Source organism: Megascapheus bottae, chromosome 15, assembly GCF_031878675.1.
Source record: "Megascapheus bottae isolate mThoBot1 chromosome 15, mThoBot2.hap1, whole genome shotgun sequence".
In the NCBI taxonomy this organism is placed as follows: domain Eukaryota; kingdom Metazoa; phylum Chordata; class Mammalia; order Rodentia; family Geomyidae; genus Megascapheus; species Megascapheus bottae.
Window position 1 is genome coordinate 58,686,462 of NC_143523.1, and position 20,992 is coordinate 58,707,453.

At 41.7% G+C, this 20,992-nt stretch overlaps 1 protein-coding gene and 1 pseudogene across 1 annotated transcript; one reads left to right on the plus strand and one right to left on the minus strand.

The window, feature by feature from the left end:
- Nucleotides 1-4,889: 4,889 nt before the first annotated feature.
- LOC150054450 (olfactory receptor 13A1-like) lies at nt 4,890-7,024 on the minus strand. The gene is made up of 2 exons (XM_090347030.1): nt 7,014-7,024; nt 4,890-5,844 (listed from the first exon to the last, which is right to left on the minus strand). Exon 2 carries the CDS (start codon nt 5,820-5,822, stop codon nt 4,890-4,892), a length of 933 nt encoding a protein of 310 aa, XP_090203156.1. The 5' UTR covers nt 5,823-5,844; nt 7,014-7,024.
- A 399-nt stretch (nt 7,025-7,423) lies between these two features.
- Nucleotides 7,424-19,666, plus strand: LOC150054451 (splicing factor YJU2 pseudogene; annotated as a pseudogene).
- The last annotated feature ends 1,326 nt before the right edge of the window (nt 19,667-20,992 follow it).

Here is a 20,992-nt window from a genome sequence, read left to right on the forward strand (position 1 = left end):
AAGTAATGCACTTTCCTGAACGTTAGGAGGTTTACAGTGTGTTAAGTGAAAAGGACTTCTCAGCTCCATGGAAATTTTAGGGACCACCACTACATACTCATCTCTATCACTGCCCCCAACATCTTCCTGCGGCACAAGACTAACTATCCATTTTTCAAAACTGTTGGGAAAGTGTTGGGGTGTAACAATTTCTGAATATTCCAAACTTGCTCAAAGTAATTTCTTTTTTTTAATATTTCTCTTTATTTAGGTCTGAGACTGGAACTCGAACTCTGTACCTAACCCTTTCACTTTTTTTAATTTTTTATATTGTAATTAATAAAAGAGTTATATGATATTTGCCAGATAGAAGGTGCATTAATTCACATACATTGATACCCTTTCAAATGTCTTGGTCCCCATTACCCTCACCCACCCCCCATCTTGGTTTTCCCCCTTCCCTATCCAATTTCAAATAACCAAATACAAATATATCCAATATATCAGATAACAAAGTGAGATACTGTAACAATATGAAACAACCAAGGGACAGCCAAAGAGCTGAGAGATAACATAGCACATTAAGGACAACAATTACTAATTATATGACTTTTGTTCCTATATCCTAGAGGTCCTTTCATTTAGCATCATACTATATGGCCTTAGGTACCTAGGTTTTGCTCTATTGCAAATCTCTTCTAGGAGAGCCCAAGGTTTCTACTGATTATGACAAATGAGGGAAACCATTGAGCCTAAGTTCCTTTGAGTCTGGCTTACTTCACTTAATATGATTTTTTCTAAGTCTTTCCATTTCATAACAAATGGGTCGATGTCATTTTTTCAGACAGCAGCGTAGAATTCCATTGTGTACAAATACCACATCTTGTTGATCCACTCATCAACTGAGGGACATCTAGGTTGGTCCCTATCTTTGCTATGGTGAATAATGCTGCAATGAACATTGTTGTGCTAGTGGACTTAGTATGCCCTAGATTCTGGATGGTTGGGTAAGTGCCAAGTAGTGGAATTGCTGGATCATAGGGGAGCTCTATGTTTAGTGTTTTGAGTAATTGCCATACTGCTTTCCATAGTGGTTGAATGAGTTTGCACTCTCACCAACAGTGTAGTAGTGATTGCTCCTGGCCACATCCCCTTAGCATCTGTTGTTATTAGTTTTCTTGATCCTGGCCATTCTAACTGGAGTGAGGTGGAATCTTAGTGTTGTTTTGATTTGCATTCCTCTGAGTACCACCTTTGCCGTGTCCCAAAGGAGCTGGTATTTTGTGTGCTCCTTATTGTTAAATTTCATAAACTGTTGGATTTCTGTTCTGATCTCTTCGATGACCCATTGGTGATTCAACAATGTATTGTTCAATCTCCATGAGTTACAAGGTTTTCATTGGTGGAGATGTGTGTTCAGTTCCAATTTGATGCCCTTGTGGTCTGAGAGAGTGCAGGGAATAATTTCAGTGTTTGTGAATCTGTCCAGGTTTGTTTTATGGCCTAAAATGTGGTCTATTTTGGAAAATGTTCCATGTGCTGCTGAGAAAAACATATATTGTGTCGTTGCTGGGTGGAATAATCTGCAGATGCCTGTTAGATCTAATTGGTCTATATAGTTGTTCAATTCTAAGGTTTCTCTGTTGAGTTTTTGCCTGGTTGATCTGTCCAAAGGAGAGAGTGGTGTGTTAAAGTCACCAACAATCAGTGTGTTTCGATCTATGTATGGTTTCAGTGAAAGTAAAGTTTGCTTGATGAAGTTCGGAGCGCCAGGATTTGGTGTGTAGATATTTAGGATGGTTATTTCTACTTTATTCTTCATCTCCCTTGTTTCTAATTGCTCATTTTTGATACCTTGCATCTCTTGTTTTAGATCATGTATGGATTTCTTTAGCTCCTTGACTCCCATTTGAGTGGTTAGCTCAGCAGCTTTATTCTGTTTGGACATTTGTTTAAATTTGGTCACATTTTTGTTTGTAGATTCTATGAATTCCTCCATTTTTCTTTGAAAAACCTTTATTATTGCCTCCTTTATGGCTTCCCCTTTTTTATCACATATCACCTTGTTTATGGTTTCCTCTTGTTTAGCTATGGCTTCCTCCCTTATCTCTTTCTTTATGTTTTCACACTGTTCATTGATGATGTTTATCAGTTGCATTTGTATAGCACTTCGAAGACTCTCCTCTAGATTTGCCACTGACTGCTCCATTGCCTGTGTATGTTGGGTGGGAGATGCGATTCCTTGATTTGACATTTTTCTTGAGTTTCTTGTTCTGCCCATTTGAAGATGGGAGCAAAATTAATACTAAACAAGATTATAATTTTTCAGATATAACCAACCTAGACCTTTCTAGTTGGCTGACAATAGATGTTTGCTCTTTTAGATTGGTAATATCACTCTCTCTTTCTTTTTGTGCACCTACATACAAATCTAATACAACCACAGATTTATGACCAAACAATAAGCCCCTCAATCCAATCTCTATTGTATTTAAGTCCCTCTGGACCTAGAGTATAATTGAACACCTAGATACACAGCATTGCTTAACAACCATCAAATGTAGATCTATGCATTTTAAGAGTTGAATGATGAACAGAGGACCACAGACAGAAAAATAATATAAAAGATGACAAGGGAGCTAGGAAAAGAATATTGCCAAGTGTAGGATTATTATAGTAGTGAAGAAAAGGTATCGTGTAAGGATAACTGATCTAAGGTGATAGACAGGTAGAATATTTAAGTGGAAAGCTTAGATGAAGTTAGATAAAACTTATGAAAATAAGAAGAGTAATAATAAGAATATATAGAGAAAAGAGGGAAGTAGATATAGGACATTTCAATGATACCAATTTTAAAAAGAAAAAAACAAAACAACAACAAAATAAAATAAAACAGAACACACACACACACACACACACACACACACAAACCAAAAAAAAAACTGAAATAAAAACCAAAAAAATAAAAGTACAGTTGGGGGGAGATTCCTCACTATTGTGAGTTCTTACCTAGAGATACTAGGGTTGAGAACCAGGAGTTTAAAAAGCAGGTGACTGTATAAATATGGATATCATTTTTATTCAGACTGTACCCAGAGCTGTCACTGTGTTTCTAGGAATGACCACAGTGACAGAAGTGATGCGGCAAAAGAGAGGAGGGAACAAAAAAAGGAATGAGTCATAACATTAGAAAAAGAGGTGTAGGTAAAATGGCAAAGAGAAAAATAAGAACACCTAAAAATGCAAACGAAAAGGGGTAGAAGAACAAACAAAAAAAGAAAAAGATAAAGGATATTCTTCAGTTTTTTTGGGGGGGAGGCAGGAGAGGAAACTTGTGTCTCCACTAAATTCGGGATCCAAACACTTCACAAATTCTTTTTCTCTTGTGGTTTGTCTTTGGGGTTTTTCGGGTCAGATTACTTGACTGGTAAAACAAAGCTGAAAGATCAGCGGGCGGCTTTGTTTACCAGGTCTGTGGCTAGGGTGGGGACCGACTTCAGCAGCACTGGGGCTGGATTTCTGGCTAATGGATCTCCGGGAAATCCTTTGCCAGTTAGAAAGATGGCATTTCCAGCATCACCTCTCAGGCTCCAATTGCTTTGGCAGGATCCTTGCCAGCAGTCAAGATGGTGCTGATCTCAGCTTGTGGGGGAGGGTACTCACTCCCAATGCTGTTCTGCGAGCAGAAGTGGAAACTTCTCCTCGGAGGTACTCACAAATCACTGGATTCTCTGGTTCTGTGAAGCTGGCATGTCTGTGCACAGCCAGGTGTGGCTCTGGGCTCGAGCTGGCTCTGTGTGACTCTCTCTGCAACCAGCGGGGGGGCTCCACACTGTCTTCTCGTGTAGGTATTCTGCCTTTTTCCTCTCTGACTGAGATCTATGTGGCGCTAAAGCATAATGCAGTGATTGGTTGTGCTGCATCACGGGCGGAGCACAAGGCCTTCCAAGGTTCCTTGGCCCTAGTTGGGCCGCTGGGAAGAGGCAGCAGCAGTAAGGCGGTGGAGGGTGGACGGGGTGGTCGACGATGCAGCCCTCGGCAAAAGGTCAGTCAGATGGATCCCTTCATATTGTGGAATCGGGAGGATACGCAGGCTACCTTTTACCTAGCACAGCTTTTATAGTACAGAATAAACAAGTTTCAGTTTTCATTCTCACAGCCTCATATTTTAGTTAACTTTTACATGGAGACATTCCACAATTTCTTATGTTATGGTTTCCCACAGAAGTTTAGTTTTAGGTGTCATTGCTACATGTGGGACACAGCTGCTCTCCTAGAGATTACTTTTGAATGTTCTCTCTGAGTAAACATCTGCTGCAGCATCTTACACTTCTCCTGAGAAGAGGCAGTTAGGGGATTTCTCAGCAATTACAAAATGAAGACTGTTACAAATAACTTTTACTGAGGTTCATCGAACTTCAAAATTAATTTAGGGCTCACATGACCACTTGGTCCCTGTGCTACATTCTCCTCCATTCCTTCTTCCTGCCTTTCAACCTGTGGAAAACTACTCATACGGAGTTGACCAAATTCATCTGTAAAGGTCATTTACAAATTTCCGATGAATTTCAGCACCATCTACCCAAAATGTGTTAATTTTATTTGCTTTGACACCTACCGACAGCCTCTTTAACAGCTGGACACAAGGTGTTGAAACTTTTGGTTTTTATTTGTCCATTATATATACACTACATATACAACAAAACAAAATACACAAGACCAATCCCCATGAAAAATGGAGGTTCCCAGAAAAAGACATTCTGGAAAGACATGTTAGTTCATTGTTTAAAATAATTTATCATCAGATAGTGGGAATACAAAACAATTTCCATTCTACAAAGAAGCATATGAGGAAACTTCATGCTGATCAGTGACTCCACTTCCAACATTCTCACCCATGCCAAGAAGGGCTAATTTCTGAAACACAGGAAAACCTTCCTGAGGGCGGCTTTGACCTCCTTGTTCCTCAGAGTGTAGATGAGGGGGTTGAGGGTGGGGCTCACCATGGAGTACAGCACACCAGCCACCTTGCTCTTCTCTGCACTGTAGCTGGACACGGGACTGATGTAGGCATAGAACACAGCCGTGTAATACATGCACACCACGATGAGGTGGGAGGAGCAGGTGGAGAAGGCTTTCTGCTTCCCCGCTGATGTCCTCATCTTCAGGATGCTGGAGATGATGAAGCCATAGGACACAATGGTCATCAGGAAGTCAAACCCTCCATAAAAAGCATCAGCCAGGGTGGTCATGACATTGCTCACATAGGTGGAGCTGCAGGAGAGGCGGAGCAGAGGAGGGATCTCACAGAAGAAATGGGCAATGACATTGGGCCCACAGAAGGTCAATCGCACCATCAAACCTGTATTGATGGCTGAGTTGAAGGCACAGAGAGTCCACACTCCAGCAGCAAGCACACTGCAGAGTGCCTTGTTCATCATGGTGTTGTAATGCAGGGGGTGGCAGATGGCCACATAGCGGTCATAGGCCATGACGGTGAGCAGCAGCAGCTCTGAGGATGCAGACCATGTGAGAAAGTAGAGCTGGGCCATGCAGCCTCCAAAGGAGATGGAGTTCTTTTGTGAAAGGAGACCCTCCAGGGCCTTGGGCATGACAGATGAGGAACAGATGATATCCATGGAGGCCAAATTGAAGAGGAAGAAATACATGGGAGTGTGGAGGCCAGGGTTGAAGCTGATGGCCGTGATGATAAGGACATTGCCTGTGAGGGCCACACAGTAGAGGAACAAGAAACAGCAGAACAGAAGCATCTGGTATCCGGGGTGCTCTGAGAAGCCCTGCAGGATGAACTCTGTGACTGCGGTCTGGTTGCTCATGGTCATGGGGCTGACAGGACTTTCAGAACTAGTAGAAGAATCTCTACCCAAGGCTATATGTGGTTCAGGGCTAGGAAGACAGATGGACAATTGCCTAGAAAAGATTGTCATGGAATGAAAGGACCTCCAGGATTTAGAAACAAAAGCCATATAATGAGTAATTGCTGTCTTTATTGTACTATGTTATCTCTTATCTCTTCTGTTGTCCCTTGGTTATCTCATATGGTTACAGTATTTCACCTTGTTATCTGATGTATTGTATATATGTTCATTTGGTTATATCAAAGAGGATAGGGAAGGGGTGAAAACAAGGTGAGGGGTGGAGTTGGAGGGAGGGAAATGAGGACCAAGACATGAGAAAGGATATTATCTTTGTGAAGTAATGCACCTTTTACCTGGTAAATAAAATGTAACCCTTCAATTAATTACAATAAAAAATAAATGAAAAAAGATTGTCATACTTTATTCAGATAGGGGAATACTGCATTCAATATACTGTACAATTCACATGGCTGGGTTAAGACAACTACATGTGTAACGCCTGTAATCCTAGTTGCTCAACATGGGGAGATATGTGGATACAAATTCCATGCTATGCTTGCATACAAGTCTGGGAAACACTATCTCTTATGTATGCCTAAAGCACAAAGCCTTACTACAGATGTGGTACATATGACATTCACTACTACTATAGAGAGAAAGAGAATGAGACAGGTAGAGAGACACCAGAAGAAACAGACAAAACAGATTTATGAATATGGCATAAGTAACTCAAACAAAAAAAAGAAAGACTAAAAAATTGGATCTGTTCACTTTGGGATCTGGGGACAAAACAGTTTATTTGCTTGTTTACCACATTCTGGGAGGTAATTCCAGTTATTCACAAGGGCATACTGAAAAGCTGGGTAGTAAAACTGACTCTACCTGGAAAAGAAGAAGTGGCTTTACCCCACTGACACCCAGGGCAAGGTTTCTGTGTGTGCCCTAGGAAGTGCCACAACCAGGACTATCCATTCCCTACCAGGATCATGACAACCAGAGGGACACTGCAGCAGCCAGGCCTGCAGAAGACAAACCCCTCCTCTTCCACTCACAAAGCAGGAGATTGCCAATGCCTCTACTGGGCACGGTGGCATATACTACCCAGGGAACCCACACCCAGTCTTTCTCTGAACTCAGCTCTAGGATCTGGTTAGCACCAACAAATAAACCTCCACTGGAATCAAAGAGTGAGCACAGATGTTGAGCTCTGTAAGTTTCCACACATAAGTGCATTCAGAAAACAAACGACCCTCAGAAAAAAGCGCATTTGCTGTGATTTCCACAGCAGCTGGATAAGGTCCATAGAGTCAGGACTATAAACAGATGTCATGACAATGACCATGAAACCCCTATAAACCTCAGCCCATCATGTGCTCTGCTGAGAGGAACAAAGACCTTTCTACACTGAGGCTTCTTGGGCATTGGCATGAATTCTCATCAAGCTCACAGGATAACTACCAGAGACATGAGTGGAAAGAACGATATTGCAGATAGCAATGACCAAGCTTAGAGTCATGATACAGGCACACAACTCAGAATACCCTCCCCACACACAGAGGCCAGGCATGGGGTTTTCAGCCAAGGTTCTCTTCACTCTTTTTCAAACTTCCAGTGGTCCACTTCCAGGACAGAAACAACGCATGGTGGATACTTCTCATCAAAAATCCCTGACATTAGAAGGTTCTGGTTTAATTTTGAGAGATATGCAGGTAGGGATGACATTGTCTAAAAAGAAATCTTCTCATTGCCTGGCCTGTGTAACTGTACATCAACCTTAGCCATAACATTAAAAAATGAGGTTAGAAATTTTCCGGTTCTCATCATTGAGTTTTTACCAAATAGATGGGGATTTCACATGGAATCCAATTTTACGTTAGTTCAATTTCTTTTTCACATTCACAAATGGAATATTATTCCTGCTTAAAGATACTTACTTAGTAGCCGGGAGTCTGGCCTAGTGGTAGAGTGCTTGCCTAGCATGCATGAAGAGCAGGGTTTGACTCTTTGGTAACATAAACATAGACAAAGGCCAGAAGTGGTGCTGAGGCTCAAGTGGAAGAGCTCAAGCCTTGAGAAATCCCAACAAGAGTACTCAGGCCCTGAGCTCAAGCCCAGGACTGGCAAAAAAAAGATAATTAAGAATAAGGGCATTGAACACTTAATTGTTTCATTGCTTTAATTAATACTTGCTTTTCGTTAAAGGATTTAATACATTTCAAAGACTCCATATTCTTAATTTAATGCCTTTCCATTGTATATATTTCTTCTTCCTACTATAAAGGCATCTCAAGAATAGGAAGCTAAATAACAGGACATGTATAATGTTCACCTTTCAAGCAGAAACATATTGTGATAATGACTTTGTGCAACTTTTTATTGAAAGATCACAATTAATTTATGACTTACCTTAACAAATAGTACATATGTGAGAACATTACAGTGTAGTCAGCTTTGGGATTCAATATTTCTCTGCTGTGTCATTTCTCAGTTTCCTTTCTGAGTTATAATTTGTGACCAAGAACCGCCAAGAAATTAAGGATCAACAAAAAATTATGGTTATTTTTATGCTTGGAAGATGATACAAAACAGCTGTAAGCTCATTTAGACACAACATTTGTTCTGGTTTTCTTTTACTGAACCAGTAGCAACAACCTAGGAAGAAGAATTCTAATGTTACTGGCTCTATATTAACAAAATATAACAGTTTTTTGGATATAAATCTAGTAGATAGCGTTGTGAGCAGATTTTTCTCATTTCATGTATCTCTTATTGAAATGTGTCATCCTCAGAATCTTCATATTAATCTTGCAAAAAAAATTTCTCTTGGGCTGGGAGTTGTGCCTAGCGATAGAGTTCTTACCTCGCATGCACAAATTCCAGGATTCGATTCCTCAGTACCACAAACAGAAAAAAGCCCAAAGTGGTGCTGAGCCTCAAGTGGTAGAGCTCTTGCCTTGAGAAAGACCAAGGACACTGCTCAGGCCCTGAGCTGAAGCCCACAACTGGCAAAAAAAATCCCCTTTGTAGGGTTATCATAAGTATATATGGTTTGCTCTCTCTGTCATCCACAATTGAGGTTGAATATACCAGTAGAATGGGAATAGAATTTGTGACACTGGACAACTGGAGATTTTTGTCCCCTATTTAAGCCAATGCCAAGAGACTTTTTACTCTGCTTTAGACAAAGTTGTCCTTCTCTGTGGGAGACTCTGGGGAGTTTTTCACAGCAACCACTGCAAGTGGACTCTGAAGGAGCAATTAAATCACATCCTTCTCCAGGGACTTGTCTATACTTGGTGATGGCCCCAAGGCCAGTTCAGGCTGAGGTCCAAACAGATGACATGGGGTGTGACCCCTGGAATAGTGGAAAACACATCCTTAGTGTACTAAAATGTTTGTGTGAAACTTCTACACACAATATAGAACTAAAAGGTGAAAAGCTTAGAGCGCTTTCCTTAAATAAGAAAGGATGTACATTTCTTCATGCTTGCTCAATGTTGTGTTCTAGTTCTTAGAAGAGGATTGTGAGACAAAGGAGAAGATGCACAGCAATGATAGACATCACATCGTCACTATTTGGAGGTCATATTGCCCCAAAGCACTAACAGAAAAGTTGCTAATGTGATCAGCAATTTTGGAAGATGTAGGATTGTAGATCAGTATTTTTCATTTTATAAATACCAACCACAAACATGCTGAGAATGAGACCAAGAGATTGATCCCACTGTAGTAAATCCAGGATCAAACTCCACCAGGCATTTATTGATCTCTATAGTGAGAACTATAAAATACCAAAGGAACTAAGACCCTGAAGGTGAGAAGACAACCCTCCATCATACAGGAGCAGAGTTAATATGAAAAGGTGTGTATTAATGAAATAAATGTACAAATTCTGTGCAATCCTCATTACATTCCAATAGTATTCTAAATAGAAACAGAAAATGTTGTCCTAAAATTCTTATGGAAGAAGAAAGAAGAGACAAACAAACTACAAGGAGAAATATTGACAGGGAATTACCACAATATTGATATGCCAGGGTCCTAGGAACAAGGCTGGCATAGTGCTGGTCAGGGGCTGGTAAGCCGAGACTCTTGGCTCCTCGGGAGGCTGAGATGTGAGGATCATGGACTGAAACCCTCGGGCCAGGGAACTCCATGGGACTCTTATCTCCACTTCACCAGCAAAAAGTTAGAAGTGAAGCTGTGTTTCAAATGGAGAAACACAATTCCATCAAGTGGAATATCTTTGGTGATGACAAGGATTACAGTCGTGACACAGAACCACCTTGACCTCATTAGGCTAAGTCAGTGATGCCAGCCATAAGGTCATATGTTAGATGACACCAGTGATATGAAATATCCAGGATGGACAAACACAGGGAGTCCACAATGCAATTATAATTACCCTGGGTGGAGGAATAATTATGGGAATAGAATACTAACTGCCAAAAGATGATGCTATTAACATTGCATAAATAAAATTGTAAAATCACTGACCTGCATCCTATAATTTTTTGGATTGCCACACTATGGTAATTACACTACCATAAAGCTGCAAGAAAGGAAGAAACCAATTGTATAACCCAGGATTGAAGCAACACCCTCACCTCATCTACACAATGTGATGTAAGTAGCAATATTTTAAAATCCCAATCCCATATTCTTGATTCAAACTTAGCCGAGGGTTGTGGGAAGTGTCTCCTTGTACATGACTTCCAAAACCCTAACTCACACTCATGAGGTATCTTTCTCATTCTACAACTCCCAAAGTGCATTTTGTAAGCACCTTTGTTTTGTGAAGGTAGAAAGTATATTTGGGGCATGTGCTAGCTGGCAGGGCAGTGTTCACAAAAGCTCTCACTCGTGACAGAAGCAGTGTTCTAGCTGTGTGTCATGGAAACTATCATCTAGGCCGAATCTCACTATTCACACATCTATTTTGTATAAAGAGAGGCAACTTTTAAAAACCTGAGCGCTGTTTATTAGGTTTGAAAAAAATATATCAAAACCCTCTGTATATCTAGGATAATTACACATTTTTTCTCGTAACGGAGCTTGAAATTATGGATTTTGTATCACTACTATTTCATGCTAGTAATCGTTTGACATTGTTATTGTTGAAATCTTATTCAAGTGTAACAGCATAATTTTCCTTTCATATATTTTGAAGCTTTTTTATTCATTGCTACTGTAAGGGTAATATACACAGGGGATACGGGAGAGTACCACCTCTACTTTGAACACTAGCAATCTCTTTCAAAGACTAGATGTTGTCATTTCAGACTTATATGTCCTTCAGAACAAAAGGAAACAAATGGCACAATACTACGGTCAATCTGGCTTCACCACAAAGCCACTCATAGAAAGCCCTCTGCACTTCTCCTGCTCCCTCTCTGAGCCACAACAAACACCACTTATACTGCTCAGAGACGTGGTTTCATCAGTCTACATCCAAAAGACAAAATTTCATTATGAATGTTAACAAACAATTCCTATAAAGCAAATTATTCAGTGCTCTACTTTTGTTTGCCAGCTCGGGGCTTGACCTCAAACCCTGGTCAATGCCCTGTGATGACTTTTCTCTGCCCCTTGAGCCACATTGCCACTTCCAGCTTTTTCTCAGTGTATGGTACCGAGAAGTGGAACCCAAGGTTTTCTACATGTTAGCCAGCACTCTCACCATTAGGCTATGATCCCAGTCCTCACTGCCGCTACTTTTTTTTTTTTGCCAATTTTGGGGCTTAAACTCAGGGCCTGGATACTATGCTTGTTCTGTCTCATGGTCAGAGCTCTACCACTTGAGCCACAGCACCACTTCCAGCTTTTTTTATGTATGTGGTATTGAGGAATCAAATCCCGGTCTTTGGGCATGCCAGGAAGGCACTCTACCACTAGGCGAAACTGCTGGCCCACTGCCTCTAACTGAAGGTGTGAATTTCTGAGCCTCTAGAGCTCCAGATAATCAAAAACAGGATTCAGTTGTCCACTCTCTACAGTCAGTAGTGCCGAAGAGCAATGAAACAATGGCTCTATTTGAAAATTTCTTCTAAGCAACAGCCTCCTGTGAACTGCAGGCTTTCATCTCTCCCAAGCCCTCTCTAGTATCACATTGGTACAGGTCCACAGTCACTTGCCGATGTTACACTATTTCTTCTAAAGTTCTTTTCAGAAATGGACTTCCTATGACTTTTAACACAGAGGATACAGTATGTTAATCATTTACTGACTATTTTTATCATAAAATTGCAAGGTTTTTGCCATCAGGTCTATATAAAAAAAATACACAGGACAGAACACAGCAGAGCTAAACAAAATATACATGAAATACAGGGGAAGGGATAAGTTGAAATTTTCACATACACACTAGCATACCATTGCAACAGTTCCTTTTCTGACATCTTCCTCAACACAGTGAACAAGCACAGATAGTACACTGCTCATACACGTGGATTAGCAGCTCCATTTCCCACAGTCTGCTAATCTACTTACACTTACTGTACTACCCTAAGCCTGACCATTTCATGTTCTAACGTTGGTGGCCTTGCCCATGCCACTGCTGAATAAAATTGCACACAGCAGGGATTATTCTCTGAGGAATCTTTAGAATGTGACTGTTGTTCCCAAAGTTCACAATCCCCCGAAAGACCACCAGAGTCTACGACCAATGCAAGCAACAAAGGACCCTTTACTAGCAGGCTTGAGGTTGGTCCTCCACGCCTTAGAAACCAGTGACAATTGTAGACCCCGAGTGCAGAATTAGCACAGCTTTTATAGTACAGAATCAACAAGTTTTAGTTTTCATTCTCATAGCCTCATATTTTAGTTAACTTTTACATAGAGACATTCCACAATTTCTTATGTTATGGTTTCCCACAGAAATTTAGTTTTAGGTGTCCTTGCTAGCTGTGGGACACAGCTGCTCTCCTAGAGATTACTTTTCAATGTCCTTGCTAGCTCTCTGAGTAAACATCTGGTGGAGCATCTTATAGTTGTCCTGAGAAGAGGCAGTTAGGGAATTTCTCAGAACTTTACAAAATGGAGACTGCTTAGAAATAACTTTTTACTGAAGTTCATCAAACTTCAAAATTAATTTAGGCCTCATGTTCTTTCCTCTCACTGGTACATAAATGAGTCAATCATGACTCATTACTGATCCAACTTTTATTGGTTGGTTGCAATTGAAAAACCATTATCTGGACTGTATTGATTCTCTCTTTTACAAAACTCACCAGTCTGTTTAACATACAGGGACTAAAGGTCACCATGATTAGTAATGCTATTAGAGGTCCCAGTGGAGTTGAAATTAATGTTGTCAGCCACGAGGAAGCATTAAACCAAGATTTAAACCGTCCTTGGCACTCATGCTGCTCTCTCTTACTTAAGTCTCCTTGTTATAGCTGCCAGGCTATCTTTTATTACTCCAGCATGGTCTGCCCAAAAGAGACATTTTTAGGGCAACATTTTTTGGACCCAATAATGTCAAAGTCCATTTCTCTGGGAATCTGAAAATCCAAAGTCCTCACACGCTGTCTCCACCTAGAAATGATGAATCCAGTAGCCCTTTCCCGTTACCTTCACAGTGGTTGGAGTGCTGAGTATTACAGTGAAGTTCACTTGAGTGCCAGGATGTTAGAAACCAGACGATGAACATGTCCCCAAATCATCCTGTAAGCCCTGAAAGAACTGAATTGAATCATCGTTAACACTGTCAGCTAGTTCAGCTTCTCCACATATTCCCCCTGGCCCTGCCTCTGGATGGCCTGGGGTGGGGGCAAACAATTGCTATCAGAGGACTGGACAGAATGCTGGGCAGACAGCATTCTTTGGTTTGGAAGAGCAGATAGCGTGCCTCCCAGTTCTACACCCAAGAAAACCCTCACATCTAGGAAATATACATCCAAGCATAGCAGCCCCTCACATCAGTGTATCAATTCTGACTCTATTTTTAGTACTGCATTAACTGCATAGAAACTTTACTCAAAACATACTCATACCATTGGCTCCATACTCTAACCTTTTTTGACTTACATAAACATTCTATAATTTTTTCTCACTTTTGAGCAAACATTTAAGACAATTCCTTTCAGATCCTTTTTTATACATAATAAACCATTTTTTCCTAACTCCCAAAACCTTTACTAACTTTTCTCTCTCTTCTTCACTTGACTATAGTCCTCATTTACATTTAGCACCCCTCACCTCTAGTCTGTTTAGCACTGGATGGAAAATTCCCTTCACCCAGCCAGAGTCACCATGATGACTGCAAAAAGTTACTTAGGCGCAGTCTCCTTATTTCATTTTTTTACTCACATGGAATCATACTATTGATTTCTCTGTAAGAGAGCTGATTTTCTGCCTGAACTTTTCTCTCCCATGACTTTGTTAGGGGACTTTGAACTTAGCACAGATAGAATGCCACCACCAAGAGTTTCCAGTCCTCTCAGGAAGCAGCTGCGGGTGGTGGAATCAGGCAGATGTGTAGCAGCAGCCGTGTCTCTCAGCAGCTCCAAAGGAACTTCACACCTACTGCTGGGTGGCCTGCAAATTTCTGCACAGCCCAATTAGAGAAGCTTAATCCTGACTTTGGTAAATTCTTTTAATGATTTCCTGGTTGCTTTTCCTGAGTGCACTTGTTTTTGCTTGCTGGCACCCCATTGATTTTCAAGACAGTATAGGGCTGGGATTCTAAGGGAATACCAGGGTGACAATTTTAGTAACCATATTTTCTTTAAATGAGGCTAGGATTTTTTAGACAGGTATAGAAGACTTGAACCTGTAAACATTTTACACAAGTGCAGTTTCCACACTTGCACATCTATTACTACTGTTTCCCATGCCTCTAATTTATCCTGTCTCATTTTCCAAAAATGACTTTGGTCCCTTTATCCTAAAAGGGGTAGGGGGCTGATGGGTGAAGATCCATCTTCTATAACTTCTTCAAGTTGACTCAGCGATGTTGTCTCTATACTTTGTCAGGGACCCTAAAACGCTTAGCCTATTTTACCAAGGGGTTGCCAGGATTACATATCAGGAACAATACAACACTTAACAACTGCTCAAACCTTGTCTTTGACTACAACAGTGTAGCTTACTTAGAACCCATTTGCAAAGGCATTTTCTTGATTGTCTGGGGAATCTTAGTTTCTGTGACCCTAACTATGCCTACATTACCTATATAGGTCTATATACACATCAATAGGGACACAGCCTTGGGTCCACAAACTTCTTTCCAGCATTTGTGGCTGGTGTCAACTCAAAATTTGCTCAGTGGGCTTTGAGCAAACACAGGGGTTTAGGATTGTAAACTACCCACTATTACAGATGACTGACAAGTTCTGGCCCCGTAGGTCCTCCCGGCTCTGATTAATTTTGAATGGCCAAGCACAAGTGACTCTAGGATCTGACAAAATCTCTGCCATCCAAGAAATGGCTTACTGCATCTGGATGCTTCATTGCTTTTGTCCCAGGAGTGTCTCTTTCACAGGGATAAATGTCCACTTGATTGATTGCTGAGCTTGAACTCAGGGCCTGTGAACTGTCCATCAGCTCTCCAGCTCAAGGCAAGCACTCTGCCACTTTGAGCTCCAAAACAACTCTGCCTCACTAGCACTCTGCTGCTAGATTAGACACCACAGTCTCACAGGAACTTTGCTTTCCCCAGGCTAGCTCAGAATGGCAGCTTTCAGATCAATGAGTCCTACAAAAGGCCACTTTACTCCAATAAAAGCAACAAGGTGGTCATCGCAGGAATAGTTTCTAAGCATGATCTTACCTGGAACTTTGTAAGGGCCAAAATTACATCTGAATAAGGATCTGTTGTCCTTCTCCATGGGCCAGCTGGAAATTGCTATAAAGAAACTTACAAGAGCAAACTGAAATAGCAATTAAACAATTACTTTGGTAGTCCTAATTTTCCTTTTATCTCTTTCTTTTTTTTTACTGGTCCAAATAAGGATTTTTTTATTAAAGATTTTATTAACATTGATTTTTACTTCATATTTCAAATAACGTATTTAACAAACAAATATTCAAGAAGGGAATGTCTATAAACAATCACTGGCAGTTAGATTTTACAACATAATTAAAATTAGGCTGAGGGTTTGTATGTCATATCTACATATTAATCTATGCAATAAAATATTATGTCTGTAGAGTCATAAATTTTTATGTCTATGTGGTTGTGTTTATATTTCCAGTACCATGTCCATAGAATTGGGTACTCAAATATTGAGTCCTTCCTCTTCTAATGTTTGTATCAAATAGTCACATATTAAGGATACCATGCACCTTTTGTTCCTTTGGTCTTGACTTGTCTCACTCAACATGATTCGCTCTGGATTCATCCACTTCCATGCAAATGCCTTTATTTTATCTTGTCTGTTGGCTATGTAGAATTCCATTGTTTATCTGTAGAATTCTATTGTACATGTATATATATATATGTACATACACATATATATATATATATATCAACTTTTCTGTGTCCATTCATCTGAGTAGAACATCTGGATTATTTCCATCCCCTTCCTATTGTGAATGGTGCAGAGATGAACATAGCTGAGAAAGTGTCCTTATCATATCTTGGGTTATAATGTTCAGGGTAGATGCCCAGGAGGGGTATGGCGGGATCATAAGGAAGGTCAATTTTCAGTTCTATAAGAAACCTCCACACTGCTTTCCAGAGTGGCTGACTGGTACAATCCCAATAGAAGTGTAGTAGGGTTCCTTTTTCTCCACAACACTGCCAGAATCTGTCATTGTCTGAGTTCAAAATCTTGGCAATTCTTTTTTTTTAATTTTTGTTATTGTAATTACTAAAAAGGTTACATGATATTTGCCAGATAGAAAGTGCATTTATTCACATACATTGATACCCTTTCAAATGTCTTGGGCCCCATTACCCTCCCCCCACACCCCATCTTGTTTTCCCCCCTTCCCTATCCAATTTCAAATAACCAAATACAAATATATCCAATATATCAGATAACAAAGTGAGATACTGTAACAATATGAGATAACCAAGGGACAGCAAAAGAGATGAGAGATAACATAGTACATTAAGGACAACAATCACTCATTATATGGCTTTTGTTTCTGTATCCTAGAGGTCCTTTCAATTAGTGTCATACTATATGGCCTTATGTATCAAGGTTTTGCTCTATTGCAAATCTCTTCTAGGAGAGCCCAAGGTTTCTACTGATTATGATGAATGAGGGAAACCATTGAGCCTAAGTTCCTTTGAGTCTGGCTTACTTCACTTAATATGATTTTTCTAAGTCTTTCCATTTCCTAACAAATGGGTCGATGTCGTTCTTTCTGACAGCAGCATAGAATTCCATTGTGTACAAATACCACATCTTGTTGATCCTTTCATCAACTGAGGGACATCTAGGTTGGTTCCATATCTTTGCTATGGTAAATAGTGCTGCAATGAACATTGTTTTGCTAGTGGATTTAGTATGTCCTTGTTTCTGGATGATTGGGTAAATGCCTAGTAGTGGAATTGCTGGGTCATAGGGGAGTTCTATGTTTAGTCATTTGAGGAACTGCCATACTGCTTTCCATAGTGGTTGAACGAGTTTGCACTCCCACCAACAGTGTAGTAGTGATCTCTCCTGGCCACATCCCCTCCAGCATCTGTTATTATTCGTTTTCCTGATCCTGGCCATTCTAACTGTAGTGAGGTGGAATCTTAGCAGTGTTTTGATTGGCATTTCTTTTATGACCAGAGATGTTGAGCATTTCCTCATGTGTCTATAGGCCATTTTTATTTCTTCTTCAGAGAAGACTCTCTTTATATCTTTGGCCCATTTTTTAATGGGATGGTTGATACTTTGGAGATTAGTTTTGGAGTGATTCAATTTTTTGAGCTGTTGATATATTTTAGATATGAGGCCTTTACCCGTTGTATGGTTGGTGAAGATTTTCTCCCATTCTGTAGGCTTCCTAATTAATTTACTAGCTATGTCCTTTTCTATACAAAAGCTCTGCAGTTTAATGCAGTCTGACTTATCCAGCCTTTCTCTGATTTGTTGTGTTTCTTGGTCCTTATTAAGAAAGTTTCGACATGCGCCAGGGAGGCCTAGTGTGTCTCCTATTCCTTCTTGTAAAGTTTTCAGTGTGTTGGCTTTTACCTCTAGGTCTTTGAACCATTTGGAATTAATTCTACTGCAGGGTGACTAAGAAGGATCCAACTTTATTTTTCTGCGTGTGCTTAACCAGTTCTGCTCTGTTTAAGAGGCTGTTTTTCTTTCATTCTATTTTTTTTTTGGCTCCCTTGTCAAAGATTAGGTGGCCATAGGTCTGTGGTTTAATGTCTGGGTCCTCAGTTCTATTCCATTGGTCTTCAGGCCTGTTCTTGTGCCAGTACCAAGCCGTTTTGATCATTATAGCTCTGAAATAGAGTCTAAAGTTTGGAATTGAAATTCCTCCTGCGCTGTTCTTTCTGCTAAGAAGTGTTTTGGCAATACGGGGTCTTTTTTTATTTCATATGAAATTTTGGATTGCCTCTTCTATTTCTTTAAAGAATGACATTGGGATATTGGTGGGTATTGCGTTGAATTTGTAGATAGCTCTTGGCAAGATTGCCATTTTCACGATGTGGATTCTTCCAATCCAGGAGCATGGGAGGTTTTTCCATTTCCTTAGTTCTGCTTTAATGTCCTTTTTTAGGGTTTTTAAAGTTTTCATCAAAAAGGTCCTTTACATTCTTAGTTAAGCTAATTCCTAGGTACTTTATTTTCTTTGAGGCTATTGTGAAAGGAGTTTCTTTCCTGATTATTGCCTCGTTCCTTTCACTGTTGGCATAAAGGAAGGCAGTTGATTTTTGAGGGTTGATTTCATAGCCTGCTACCCTTCCAAAGTTTTGAATCAGCTCAAGGAGCTTGGGAGTAGAGTCTATAGGATTCTTTAAATACAGAATCATGTCATCTTTAAAGAGGGATAGTTTTACTTCCTCTTTCCCTATTTGGATCCCCTTTATGTTTGCTTTTTGCCTTATTGCACTGGCTAAGAGAGCACATCTCCAACGGGAGGAAGTTCAACGCGCCCAAGGAGACCGTGCAGAGCCAGGCCTACCTGGGGTTGCCCATCTTCCGCTTCTACGTCAGGTGCACGCGCTGCCTGGCTGAGATCACCTTCCAGACAGACCCCAAGAACACAGACTATGCCACGGAGCATGGGGCCACGAGGAGCTTCCAGGCGGAGAAGCTCCTGGAGGTCGAGCAGCGCTTGCAGAAGGAGCGCCGGGAGGAGGTGGACGAGCGGAACAACCCCTTGAAGGTGCTGGAGAAGCGCGAGGTACTCGAAGCTGGAGATGGACGTGCTGGAGAACCTGCAGGAGCTGCAGGAGCTGAAGGCGCGGCAGGCGCACGTGCACTTGGAGGCCCTGCTGCACCAGCACCGCCTGTGCCAGGAGCAGCTGCGAGGGCAGCAACAGGAGGAGGACCAGCGGCAGGTGGTGGCCCTGCTGCGGGAGTCTCGGCGAGGCCACTTGCTGCCTGACTCGGACTCACAGGACCGGGCTGGTCCTGCTGCCTGTGACGCCATGCCCTACCCCAGGGCCACCCAGCACCGGGTTCCTAAGGCCAAAAGGAAGGCACATGGCAGGATGCGCTTGGCGGGCCTCGTGGTGAATAAGCCCAAGGTGCACGGCGGAGGGTGACTTGGACCACCTCAGGGCCCCAGGTGCCCCACCGAGCTGCACAGAGGCTGACCCTCTGCCCCAGACGCCTGGCACCTCCGCCTTAAGCCAGCTGGGTGCCTACGGGGACAGTGAGGACAGTGAGGACAGTGAGGGCAGCATCTGAGCCTCACCCATGCCGAGGCCCATCACAGGTGTAGCCCTGGACACAGCAGAAGCCCCAGGAACAAAGCTCAGCACTAGAGCGCTGGCACCAGCCAGAGCCACATGAGTTGCCTAGAAATCCTGGCTGCACCTGGCCTGCAGCCCTTTGGGCCAGCCTGACTGCCCTCCCAGGCACCCCACATCCCCAGCGTCACCTGTGCTAGCTGTGAAAGGGCCCTGCCAGGTGGCAGAAGCCTTGCTGCAGGACCTTCTTGTTCCACAGACTTTCTATGGACCCCACCCAGGCTACCACAGACTTGGGAAGCACACCATCCTTCTGTTCACCTATACCAGACTTCAGCCTGTTACTGTTCATGTCAATGGGGGGGAGGGTGAGACGTGCGACAGACACAGAGGGGGTATCCATGTCCAATAATATACTGCCTATGTTCTAACCATTCTGTACATCACCCCGACAATAAAATTTAAAATTTAAGGAAAACTGGTTTCTCTGTAGACATGTTTTATCACATGTATTCATAGGTATCGACGACATACAAACCCTCAGCTTATTTTTAATGATGTTCTAAAATCTATGTGCCGGTGATTGTATATAGAGATTCCCTTCTTGAATACTTGTTTGGTTAACATGACATTTGAAATACATAACTCATCATTAATAAAATCTTTAATAATAAAAAAAGTGGTTTCTCTACAAAGAATGGCATTGGAATGGGGTTAGGAAACGATCACAGTGAGGGCAAGGAGCTGCTGAGTGTCAGAAGCTGCCATTAGGAGTTTGTTCTGTAGACCAGGATATGCTGGTCACAGACTATAGGCTCATTGCAGTCTGTCAATGATTTTTTTGGGGGGTGGGGTGGAAGGTGAGCGGGATGAGCCATATGGTTTGAACTCAGGATCCGGGTGCTATCCCCGAGCTGTTGTGCTCCAGGCTAGAGCTCTACCACTTAGTGGAACAGCAATCAACTTCTGGCTTGCTGGTGGTTCCTGGGATATAAGAGTCTCATGGACTTTCCTTCCATGGCTCTCTTCATCCCCAGACCTCAAACATCTGAGTAGCTAGGATTATAGGCATGAGCCATCTGTGCCCAGCTTCTACAGCCTATCATTACTAATGAAGTCTCCCTGGCACAGTCATACCCATTCCAAAACAACCACTCAAAGAAGTGCTTGGCAGTATCCTAGCCCCCAGCAGCAGGACTAGGACTAAAGAAACTGGAAGGGAAAAGACAAAAAGCCTCCCGAGGAGGCCCTGCTTTGACCTGTTACAAGAGGGTGGTGTGTCAGAGACCAAGGAGTTAAACGGAACAAAGCAAAGACCCTCTAG

Bases quoted from the DNA above. Each gene is read 5' to 3' on its own strand.
- LOC150054450 (XM_090347030.1), bottom strand. From the start codon at position 5,822: ATGACCATGAGCAACCAGACCGCAGTCACAGAGTTCATCCTGCAGGGC.